Source organism: Vipera berus, assembly GCF_964194415.1.
Source record: "Vipera berus genome assembly, chromosome: 7".
Lineage (NCBI taxonomy): Eukaryota > Metazoa > Chordata > Lepidosauria > Squamata > Viperidae > Vipera > Vipera berus.
In genome coordinates, this window is record NC_138209.1 from 60,037,500 (window position 1) to 60,050,199 (window position 12,700).

At 34.6% G+C, this 12,700-nt stretch overlaps 1 protein-coding gene across 1 annotated transcript in view; it reads right to left on the reverse strand.

The window, feature by feature from the left end:
- Window positions 1–5,332: 5,332 nt before the first annotated feature.
- Window positions 5,333–12,700, reverse strand: part of LOC308671033 (gamma-aminobutyric acid receptor subunit alpha-2) — a gene marked incomplete at its 3' end in the record, with an annotated part of 263,575 nt that continues 256,207 nt past the window's right edge. Inside the window, exons 9-10 of the mRNA XM_081332970.1 lie at window positions 8,084–8,286; window positions 5,333–5,644 (exon numbers count right to left, since the gene is read on the reverse strand). Coding sequence (XP_081189096.1) covers window positions 5,333–5,644; window positions 8,084–8,286 — 515 coding nt within the window. The remainder of the gene's footprint in view (window positions 5,645–8,083; window positions 8,287–12,700) is intronic.

Sequence of the window (12,700 nt, forward strand, 5' to 3'; positions counted from 1 at the left end):
CTTGCTGAAATGCATGTGTTCATTTTACCAATAAGCTTCCAACAATTTGTTTTTTTACCCTGTATAAAATAAAATGGAGACATAGTGTCCCTGCTTTATTATTTTATTAAAGCCATTTCTATTCATTTTTTTCCTTATCAAATCATATCAGCAAGGCAATTTATATTCATTATGGCTCTGAAGAATTCAACTGTTAAGTAAGTATCTACAGAATAAAACTTTTAAATGTTTTACACTAAATTAGGTTTTGATTATAGATGGGTAGGAAGAAATCCATACTTTACACACTCATAAAATCTCTGAAACTGTGATCAATCCTAGCATCCATGTTTATTCAAAATACTTGTTTTTACACTAGAAGATGTTATCAGAAGACACCCAATGGCTGGGTGGAACACTATAGCAAGCTATACATTATTTCAAGGGGGGAAAAAGAGTTACTGCCTGATAGCTAAGTGCAATGTGCTTGAGGTGGCTAAATGCAATTTGTTTGGTGAAGTTTTACCCAAAAGGTAAAAAGATTGGTAACAGTAGAAGCAAACTTCTGATCAGACATTGTTGGTAGGGAAAAAAGTTCTTGTATCACATCAAATTTTAAGAAAATATTTAGGTTATAAAACACTCTTCTTCTTTAAAGACCAAATCTTGTGCAGTGCTGTAAACTATTATCTCCTATGGAAATTAATGAGAGATAAAAATACAGAGCAGTTTGCAACAGAAGAGCCTTGATTGGTTGTGAACATTCAAATATTACATACTTGGAAGATCTTATGACCTGTGATTCACTACTAGTGACAGTGAGGACAAAGCAACAGATGAATCAAATTGTATGAGGTATTTTGAAAACATTGTTGGTTCATACTTCATCACACTCAAAATGCATCAAAAGTGTTAATGCTGGAGCACTATAGAGAAGGATGTCTCTGATAATAAAGAGTGGTTATTTTACATTTCCTACTACTGTAATAACAATTTGTTTGCAGGTTTCCAAGAACAACACAGATTGAGAATTAACCCCAGATATAACATTTGAAGAGAAGAATTCAGATTAATGACTTGGGCTTTGCTTTAGAATTATGTTGTTGCAGCCCTTTGTCCCAAAACAATAAAATTAAAAACTTTTTACATTATGGTATTTACATTTGCTTTACATATATACATACTTATAATGTATTTGTACCTGGACATAATATCACTAAAGAGCCAAATGCTAATTTACAAATAAAACATTTTTAAATATGTATAGCTCGACCATGAAGAACTTTTTATTGCTCACCTTCACAATATCATCAACTATTGCACTCATTTCTGAGTAATATAGAGCTACATTACATATGAACAGATATGAAAATAAGGAATTTCTATAATAATGTTTGAAATAAACTGCTATGTTTTCAGCTACTTATAATTAAGAAAGGACAAAGTATTACAGGGAATAAATATATTATGGGGCAATATGGTTCCATCCTTTATGCTTTTTTCCTATTACATGAAATGTCTTTAGTTTAGAGTAATATTATATTTAAATTCATAGGAACAAACCCTATTGAATTCAATCAACCTTACTTCTAGTGGAAGTGTATAGGATTGCAATGTAAATACTAGAAGATCGGGTTCATTTTTATATTAACACCAATAAAATGTATTTGTGACCTTGTCGTCAATAATTGTCATTCAGACCAAAGACCAAAACCATACTGAAATATTATATATACATATACATACATATACATATATATATATGTGTGTGTGTGTGTGTGTGTGTGTGTGTACACATACATATATATATATATCAATAGCAATAGCACTTAGACTATTGTTATTGATAAACAGCACTCTCTAAGCGGTTTACAGTCAGCATATTACCCCAAATGCAGCGGGTAGAGTCAGCCTACAAATACTGCATTCTAACCACACACCACAAACACACGTATACACACACACACACACACACACACATGTCTCCACACAATTTTAAATTTGCTTTAGAAATATACAGTGTTGTTAAACTTTGCAATATCTAGTTTATGCACTATATTCAAGTACTGTACAAAACTGCAATAACAGTAAACAACTACATAGTTCTACTATAAAGACACCATCATTCTGATGTATTTTTTTTCTTAAAAAATCAACTAATAACTGCTAATATGTATGTGAATCAAATACTTTTGATTGACCAAAGCTATTGAAAAATATAAATAATTATCAGTGATAACATGGTTTATAAGGGCTTTGGGGACAAGTTTCAGAATGAAATTAATGGATTATATTAAATATAGCAAAAAAATGGTAAATACTGGCGTCAGTTTTATTTTCATGAGTATTTAAATATGATGAAGCATTAAAGTTTTTTTCTTTATAAATAAAACAAAAAACAATCCATTTCATAGAAAAAATATTTTTTAAAAGTTGTTTTATATTTATGCCAGGAAAAGATAAATTGTACTTTATAAAAGCAGCTATAATTAATGATAAATGAATTAATGAAGCTACCATTAGAAACCAACATTGAAGTGCACTGTTTCTTATCTTTATAGTGAAAAAAAATAGTATGAAGGAAGGCTTTTATAGAGGAATTCATGGAAACTTTACTTTGAAAAAATGCACAAAAATCTTATATTACTAATACATTTAACTCCCTGAACAATATCTGAAAGTATTGTATATGCTAAGTATTTAGCATTTCTTTTGAAATTCACGGAAATTCAGTGGATTTTATATTCAAAGCTGCCTTGTGACTGTCTACTACATGTAGTTTACTTTTAAATAAAGTCAAACGCCTATATTTTAAAATATAAAATTTTGCTTCTTATGGCATTATGACAAGCAAATTGTCCATGAGATTATGCCCTGTTGACTGATCAAGTTTCTTTTTCTTTCTAGTTTCTGGAGCTTCTTATAGGAATCTAAAAAATGTGTCAGAAGCTTTGTCATTATTGGATAGTTGAATGGCTACAAAACATGGCCTTGAACAGACTCCAAGGAACAAGTGTACAGAAAGAAAAGGATTATTTAGGCTAATCTACAAACTGCTTGTCCAAGCACTTACTAATGTAATGGTAGCTTTTACACTTCTGCTAGAGCAAGATCATGCAGAAGAAGGTTGCATAAATGGAAGAACATCTTTGGATTGAATTGTACATTTGTCATGCAATACTCTGGAGACTCTAGCCTTTCCATGAGTGAAAGATAACTTCATCTTTTGGAAGATAAGCCTTGTATCCTCCTTTGGCACCAACCTTTGGATCCAGTTCTAGGCTTCTTAATGAAGTCACTTTATACTATTAGTGGCAAAATGTCCTATGCACAGCAATCAATGCAAATTATTCCTAAGGCTGCTCATTTAAAAAATTCAGAAATAATTGAAAGCAAATACTTTTCTAGGTTATTTTAAATAATAAAATGAAAACTGCTACTACTATATCCTTAATACAGAATGGCTTATTTTTAGGCTCATATTTACCTGAAATATAAATTTAAGAAGACCCTCCCCCAAATGTAGGGTTATAAAAATACTGTATATTATAAACACAGACAAAAATACTATACTCCAATTTCTCCTATTTCTGTGCATATCTATAGACTGCTAAAACTCTTATGTCTGTTGGACTGTTTGTAACCTTCAACTAGGTGAAATGGTGCATCACAGGGCAACAAGTTTGAATCAATATACCCCAAATGAGCTAACTTAAATAATGTGTGTGTGTGTGTGTGTGCATACATATACATATATACACAATGTGTGTGTGTGTGTGTTGTACAATCTGTACATCTTTCTTACAGAGAGAAATGTGCAAGTACAGACATACATACACACATGCATATTCCTCTCTCTCTCCTTCTTGAAGCAATAAGAAATAAAATAAAATAAAAGGGGATAGAAAAGGAATGAAGGGAACAAAAAATTGAATGAAAAGAAAGAAGAGAAAAAGTTATTCTGCAGGACAAGACAGGGCAGGGCAGGGCAGGACAGGACAGGAAGAGAGTAATTCTGTTTGGATGTTAAACCATTAAATTCATCAGGCAAGAAATCTTTTCCCAAGTAACAATAAATTTTTCCCCAAGTAACAATAAATCTTCATGTTAGTGTTCAAAAATATCCATGCATTTCAGCAGTGATGTCTGAAGCTATCTACATATATTGCTGTTCTATTTTCAATAGCTTTTTCTATTTCTAATAGCAAGTGTATCTCTCTGGGAATAAATGAGTCTTCCTTAAATTCTCTGGTTAAATTCTTTCCTGTTTAAGCCTCTGCTGGTTTAAAACATAGGTTTCCAAATTTGTTGTCCCAGTTGGCATAAAAATATTTCTTGTCTGTAATAAACTATACATTTCAGAACCAAAAGGGCCACAAAAAGGTGTTCACATGAAGCAATCTACAAAAACGTTTACAGTGACTTGAATATATGGAGGTTGTCTTATTAATCAATATTGTTTCTCTTTGAACTTCTGCACAATTTTGCCTATTTCAGCTTTTAAATCATGATTCAGTAAAAGTCACTTGATCCAGAATGCACTGGAGATGGAAGAGGGAAAATAACTAAAACAAATAACTGAATTAATATAACTAGCCAGGAATCAACAACATATGCTTAATAGTTTAGTTTTGTGTCTCATAGATGTTTTCTCTGCATGCTGTCAACATCTTCTATAATGGGTATAGATTCAATTATTTCCTCGTATTGTTGGAAGTAATCTCCAAGTGCAACCCTTTTGCTTATCAACAGACCACTGACCATATCACAGGATAAGCCCACAGCAGCTTTAAAATTTGATTGAAAGAAATTATTATCCCTGACATTCTGATGCTTTTATGCACAACTTGCATTCTTAATGATTGCTAACAGAAGAGTACTTATGTTCACCACACATCTATAATATTTACATGGGCACTGATACCGTAAGAAATTATTAAGATTACTCTTTTTTTAAAAAAAATCATTCTCTTTTTAAATGATAGCTTCTTTGCATTAAAGTAGAATCAGTTGTCTCATAGAAAAATATCTTAAACTTTAAATTAAAAAAATAGTGTTACTAAATAGTTATGTAGGACCATATATGGTTTGTATGGATATAATTCAGCATAGTTAAATCCAAATTTAGGAGAACTCACATAAATAGGAGAGCAGAATATATTTGCCACGGGTATCATCTGCTTACAGATCCCATGATTAAGCTCTGTGCACCTCCTTTGGAGATAAACAAACATGATACCTATATACATCCTGTACATATTAGTTCACTGATTAGCAGTTATTAGTCGTAATGTACATAGGAAAACAACTTGATCATAATGATGTTAGATACCCTCAGCATAAAGTTAAGGTTTTAGTGTGATGGTGCAAACCCATGCAAAACAGGTTCCCTGTTTAGATATGTGGCCCAATACACCAAGTTGAATGTGCCAAATAAAACTGGAAATACTATTCTGGACATTCTGTCAATTTTGCTAACACTGTTAAAGGTTTTCTTTGCTTCTTGTGGTTTGGTTTCTGGTTTGGCTTTGTGGGATTCTGAAGTGGTGGTAGCACTCTTGGAGATGGTTGGGAGAACAGAGTCCTTGGTGATGTTTGGTCCATAATTGGCAACGGCCACTGCATAGGCATTGTTTTTCTTAATGACTGAGGCCTTTTCTTTTTTCTGTTAAAAGATAATATTATTATTAAATATCTTCAAATATTTCTGCACCAACAGACAAATCTACTTAATTTAATTCACAATAATTGTGCCTCAGATTGACCTTACTGACTATGGTACTGCCATTGTAGAAAGCTTCATGGACTTTCAGCTAAGGCCATGTGTATTCTATGTGTGACTCTTCAATGGTGACAAGATTCATTTCCTTCACTGTGATGGAGCATTGCTGCTTTCATGCTGACCAAATTGGAAGCTTCTCTAGGTACCTATGCTTCAAAGTATACCAACTCTTATGCAAGTAGGCAGAATATTTTTATTTATTATTTTGTAAAACAAATTATTCTGCAGTATTTAGAGATGGAGAAAATATCATAAATTTTTATTATATCATTCTGCACAGATTTATTATTTGTTGCTATACTTCAAGAAAAGGAGTGTTAGAAGATCTGTAATCTGTAACTAGCACCTACAATGATGAGAAATACCTTCCTTCCTTCCTTCCTTCCTTCCTTCCTTCCTTCCTTCCTTCCTTCCTTCCTTCCTTCCTTCCTTTTTCTTTCTTTCTTTCTTCCTTCCTTCCTTCTTTCCTTCCTTCCTTCCTTCCTTCCTTCCTTCCTTCCTTCCTTCCTTCCTTCCTTCCTTTCTTTCTTTCTTTCTTTCTTTCTTTCTTTCTTTCATTCATTCTTTCTCTGTGTTCTTCACTATAAGAACAGCACAATATGGAAATGGTTGGAATTGCTTTGGTCCAGGATGTTTTTTCAACTTGAGACAGCTCTAGAATTTCGTCCTTCAATTGCTAACTAGGTCTGAACCTGCTTAGTTTTCCAAGGCTAGTCAAAGCTCTTTTTGAGGAATGGAAGAATAAATGACATCTGTTTCTGTTGCTTGTAACTTTCTGGAGCCCTTCTACTAAAAGACCTTGAAACAATTGGTTGTGAGGAAGAATGGAAGAATCATCAACTAAACTGGAATTGAGCTACCTGAATAATTCTAAATTGGAAAATCCTAAAGTTAATGTTACAGATTCATGAAAATTCAGAATTAGTCCTTTCCCTTCTACTTTTGATTTTATAGTTTATAAAACACAGGTTAGTGACAGAGAGTCTCACATCCCCATAAGGGCATCAGTGCTCTGATATCTATAAATTAGTAGGTAAATGATACAAAATCCAAACTCTGAGGTTCAATTTTCCTCTTCTCTTTCATGCTTTTCCTCACAATTATCCCATACTTTTTCCAGTTTAAAGTAAAGTATATTCACATGAACTCCACCTCAACTATGGTTTTAATAGCACGTTAAGAATGCTTCTGTTTTCTTATTGCTATGTAACTAGTAAATATATTTTTTTAATTTTCTCAAATTTCTTGTACACATAATAGAATTTGTAGAAGTAAAAATCATTTTTTTCAAAATAGCAGCTATTTTAGTCCTAAAAAGGAGGTTTTTTAAAGAAGAAAATTCTTTTTAAGAAGAACTGCAGATGTCAAATAATTTAAAATGGCCTTTTAGAGATCTTAGAAATCTATTTATTTTTATTTTGTTTTAGTTAGCCAAAGATATGGAGAAACAAAAACCAGAAATTTTGGATTGTTCAAGGGCTCGGTTAAAGAGGGTTTCCCAAGGGATTTTATTGGGTGAGCAGGGCAAGGCTGGTGGACATCACACCACTTTTATTTTCTCCTCTGCATGGTCTTTGTACCAGCACTATTCCAATCTTCTTTTGTCCCTGACTCGTTGGCTCTAGGATAACATGCCAAAGTCCTTATCTTTGGCTTTTTTCCATTCATATCCATCCTTAGAACTTCTTCTCCCAGAACAACAACATTTTGGTTCATATCCCAGAACAAAATAGGCCTTTTTCATTCTACTTTCAACTGAAAACATCACAAACATGTTTTGATTCAGATGGATCAATAGAACCAGATGTTCTATTTTGTGCTTCATTAAAAAATGCTTCCTGATAAATAAAAAAGGTTTGTTAAACCTATATTTATTATTATTATTGCTGCTAAATGCTTTTGGGATTATATTTATCCAACTTAAACACAGAATTTCTCTACTGAGATCAAACATCTCTGAAAATGGAAACCATTTTTTTAAATAAAACACTTGCTTTCGTCAAATGAGAATCTGAACAATTACATAAAAGATTATATAAATCTATGATAGCTCTTCATTTATCATGCTTAATATGGTTAAACTTCTTTCAGTAGTATCTTTGGTTTTTCCTTACAAAAATTGTTGAAGATAATGAAATGTGGTTGAAGGTTTTGAAGGAAACTTCAAAGGAAATTAAACAAACATAAATGTGCTATGGTTTAATTTATTCATATTGGTTTAAGACTTTATTTTTCAGAAATGTAAAACTATCAACGGAGATGCTGCTAAATTGATTTTTGTTCAAATTGGAAGAAACCTTAAAGATGTTTTTGATCACTCACCTTATCATTGACTATGCTTTTTCCATCCCATGCCCATCCTCTTTTTGTGAAGTAATTTACAGTGGCAAATTCTATCAAGGCAGAAAACACAAATGCATAACAAACCGCAATAAACCAATCCATAGCTGTGGCATAAGCTACTTTGGGCAAGGAATTACGAGCACTGATGCTTAGCGTTGTCATTGTTAGCACTGTTGTTACTCCTGTAGGGTAGGAAAAAAAGAAAGAAAAAAGAAAGAGCCTGGTCAAGGTAATGCAAAATGCATGGAAAGTTTAGGACCAGAGTGAAAGACAATGAATTGAATTGAGAATTGAACTCAAAAAGACAAAAGTACAGAAATTACAAATAAGATATCTATGAAATTATATAATGTTTGGGGTTTATTATTTTAAGGAATCTGCAACCCAAAAAGTCAACATGACAGCTGCAACTGTGCAATCAAAGCCTCACCTCTTTTTATAGGCATTGTGACATGGATTAAAAAAGACCTGCTGTACCTTAAATCACATGCTTGCTATTTAGACATCTTTTACTTCCCCCCTACAGATGTGCTTAATGCATTTGTTTGAGATCACATTTTTACATACATTTTCTCTAAGATTTAGACTCTTGAGTTGCTAATGTTATAGAACTGATTGAAAAGTACAAAACTCAGGCATTTGCCTGGTATAAACTGTATAACATATGAAGCAATAATTTGCATATATCTCTGGAAGGAAACATGTGAGTTTCTCGTTTAACTTTTTTTTGTTGAGATAGCATTGACAGGTTCTGTCCCAAAGTAGGTATGAAATGGAGAAAAAAAAACCCAGGTCTTACATTTTTTAAAATAAAAGGCCATTACTCATATCTGATACTGTTTAAATTATTATTTGTTAATAACCTTTTGAGACTTTATCTATAAATGTATCAGAACAGGATGGCATGCTAATGAAGGAATATAGCTTTAATATGGTAGAATAACCACGTTGGAAGGAAAAATCTTCATCATGGTTCAGTCCAAGCTGGGAATAAACATGGTGACTGCTTTAGAAAGAAGGTTGCAGTTTATTGAAGAGGAGAGCCAGACAGAAAGATGGCTCTGGCAGAAAAGAGGAAAAAGGGCTGAGCATATGTAGGGAGTAGGTTTTTATACCCTCTGCAGCCTTTTGTTTGGAGTTGTTTCCTGTTCCTGTTTTGAGTCTTTGTATTTCCTGTGTCATGTATTTTGACCTGTGTCTCTTTGGCGTCTGTGAGCTAATCCTATTATATCCTGTCTTAGACTTTGGGTATGGTATGTAGATTTTAGATGTCTTTGTCTTCCTAATCTTCTAGCTGGGGGTTCCAACCTTCCTGGATTATTTACATCTGCATTTCTATAGAGCTGGTTTCTGCTCGGGGAGGCAGACTCAGGGCTATTAAGAAAAAACTGGCCATGCTTTTCTGCCTCTTTAAGATCCTTTGAGGAAATATATTTTTCTGCCCTTTTAATATTTCCTTCTCTTGGGGGGCTGACTTCCCACAATCCCCCCTTTGTGCCATAATAGTGTGGGTGACACACTTTTACTGGCACAAGATTAAAATTGATCTGATCAGGGAGACTTGGTAAACAAGCTTTAAACTGTTAAGTCAAAAGAAGAAGAAGACACTAATAGAGGCAAGCAGAAAAAGATCCCTGCAGTGGCTCCCAAAAGGGGAGCTTCCAACCCTTAAAGTTCTAAAAGTCAGGGCAAAAATTTTGTTAGGTGGAAAAGAAATTTATAGTTTCCAATATTCTGTGCTAATTATTTTCAAATGTTGGATGTCACTTTGAGCTTCCAGTCAGATTTGCACATTCCTCCAAAAATTCTTCATAATTTTGTGAACCGCCCTGAGTCCTACGGGAGAAGGGCGGTATATAAGTCTAATAAAGGTATATAAGTCTAATAAACATAAAGATAAGATAATCATGGTTTGCCTCAGTATATAACTACTGGCTGCCCATTTTCAAGTGTTGTTTCCTGCCCTAGCTCTTAGTTCAGTGCATCCAGGTTTGTAACGTCCAATTGAGGTTAGCCAGTATGCAAGCTAGGCTATTACATTTTTCTTAAATTGCACATGGTGAGCCTTAGGACTCCCACTCTGAGTCCACCAGTCAAGATATTCAGGGCTTAGGTTTGGAGATCTCTTTTCTGTTACTTCCCTAATCAGGGCATATGAATTACAAATCAACCAAGGGGGCCTGGTTCTCTCCCTCTTGGAATTTGCTGGAAGTTGTTCCTACAAAATTTTAATGACACAAGGCGAGAATCAGGCTGGAACTTTACTGAAGGTAGGTGAAAGAGACTCAGTGTGATTATGAATGGTGTGTGTGTGCCTGTCTGGGTGTGCAGCTACTAATACAAACAGTCAATACAAACATTCTGGATAAATTTTCTTCCCACCAGAAAGAAATCCAAGGTGTTCAGGATAGTTCTGCCAACTATTCCCAAATGCCATCTCTCCATAAATACATTCAGCTGGCTTATTACAATACAAATGGGGCAAAAAAGAAAACTTTACAATGAGTTTCCACCCTCCCCCCATAGTCTTCCTAATTTTCTTCTGAGGCTTCACATGGGGACCAATGGCTCCAGGACTCCTTCCTTCCTTTGCAGCTTTCACAGGCATCTGGGGGAATGGTAGGACTTGGGAAGATCTGTTCCACTCTGGTTGCATGGTGGCTTTTTGGTGGATGGCTGGATTCAAAACCTAATTCCATGACTCAAATGGATGGAGGCAGCATCTGGGTCAGTGTGGTCTGCTTCCAAAGGTTGGGGGGGTCATCTATGCAGTGCTGAAAGACATGAGAACAAGATCTCCTCCCCTTTTCTGGGTGGAATCTCCCAGGAGAGGCAGACAAAGGCATGGAGAACAGAGATAAGAAAAGGAGAAGTAGAATTGGGGCGGAGGGGGGTGGGAAGCTTGCAGACAGAGTTTGAAAAGGCATTAATAGTGCAGTGGTTAAAGAAACAGATAGGCAGACAAAATGAGGAAATCACAAATGATGACAAAAGAAAGGCTGGATTCCTGGTAAGAGAACAAAAATGAAAGATCTTATTTCTGAACTGAACATTTGTAACATATTAAAGACTTAAGGACTTGCAACTTGAAAAATGCTGGTTATGTTTCAGGAAAAGGATAGACAGATAAAACTCATTTACATCACATACAATAAATGCAAGAGTGAAACTTTTCCTGCAGATGAACTTAAAATATTCCCTCCTGCTAACTTTGGCTGTTCTTAAGAGTACAGAGAGAGAAAGGGGAGAGAAAGAAAACAAACAAACAAACAAACACATTTTTCTTCATTCTGTTTGTTGGCCAGAGAACCAGAGTGAGGGTATTGGGTAGTGGGCTTCAGTAGGCAAGGAGCAGACCAGCATAGTTACAACATTATTTATTGACTCAAACTAGAACTGGAGAACTGCAGGCAATTGTCTGTAATTTATACTCTGAAACCACAGGGCCTTAGCCAATCACAATACTTGAAAAACCTGCCCAAATATGAATGTTTAAAGTTTCCTTCCTAAACAGTTGGAGTTAACAGTCAGGGTCATCTAAAGGTTAGCTTCATTTTAGCTTCACAAACAGTTGGAGTTAAGTTACAGTAGTTTCACTTTAGCAGGAATTAACACAACTTTATATATATTCAGTACATAACACACCTTTCCCTTGGATAGTTTCCTGACAAACCTAGCAGACAACTTTCTCTCCCAAAAAGTAGAGAAGGGAACTAGGGGATTAGCCATATTGGATTTAATTCTCACTAACAGAGATGAAATGATAGAAAATATCGAAGCCACAGGAACCTTGGGGGAAAGTGATCATGCAATATTGGAATTCAACATTCTGGAGGCACAAGCAATAGAACACAGCCAAACTAGAGTCTTGGACTTTAAAAGAGCTAATTTCAATAAACTTAGAGAGACCATGGGAAGAATTCCATGGATGAGAATCCTAAAGGGGAAAACAACTCAAGAAGCTTGGGAAATTTTGAAAAGTGAGATAATAAAGGCCCAGTCTAGTACAATACCAACAAAGAAGAAAAATAACAGCTCTCAAAAGAAACCAGCATGGCTACATAAAGAACTCTCTGATAAATTCAAAGATGAAAAGGACAAGTATAAGAATTGGAAAAAGGGGCACATAACTAAGTCAGAATATCAGCAAATAGCCCGTGCCTGCAAAGATGAAGTGAGGAAAGCTAAGGCTCAAAATGAACTAAGGCTTGCAACCAAAGTCAAAAATAACAAAAAATGCTTCTTTCAACATATAAAAAACAAGAAAAAAGTTAAGGAAATGATTGGTCCATTAGTGGGGGAAAGTGGCAAGAAGGTGACAAGCAATAGGGAGAAAGAGGAACTATTTAACTCGTTTTTTGCATCTGTCTTTACACAAAGGGAAAAAACAGTCCAACCTACCAAAACCAGTGCCATAAAAAACAGAATAGAAACACAAGTTAAGATAGGCAAAAAAATGGTAAGTGAACACCTGTCCAGCCTAGACGAGTTCAAATCACCAGGACCAGATGGATTACACCCCAAAGTTCTCAAGGAACTGGCAGACGTGATCTCAGAACCACTGAACTATATTTTTCAAAGATCCTGGAGCACTGG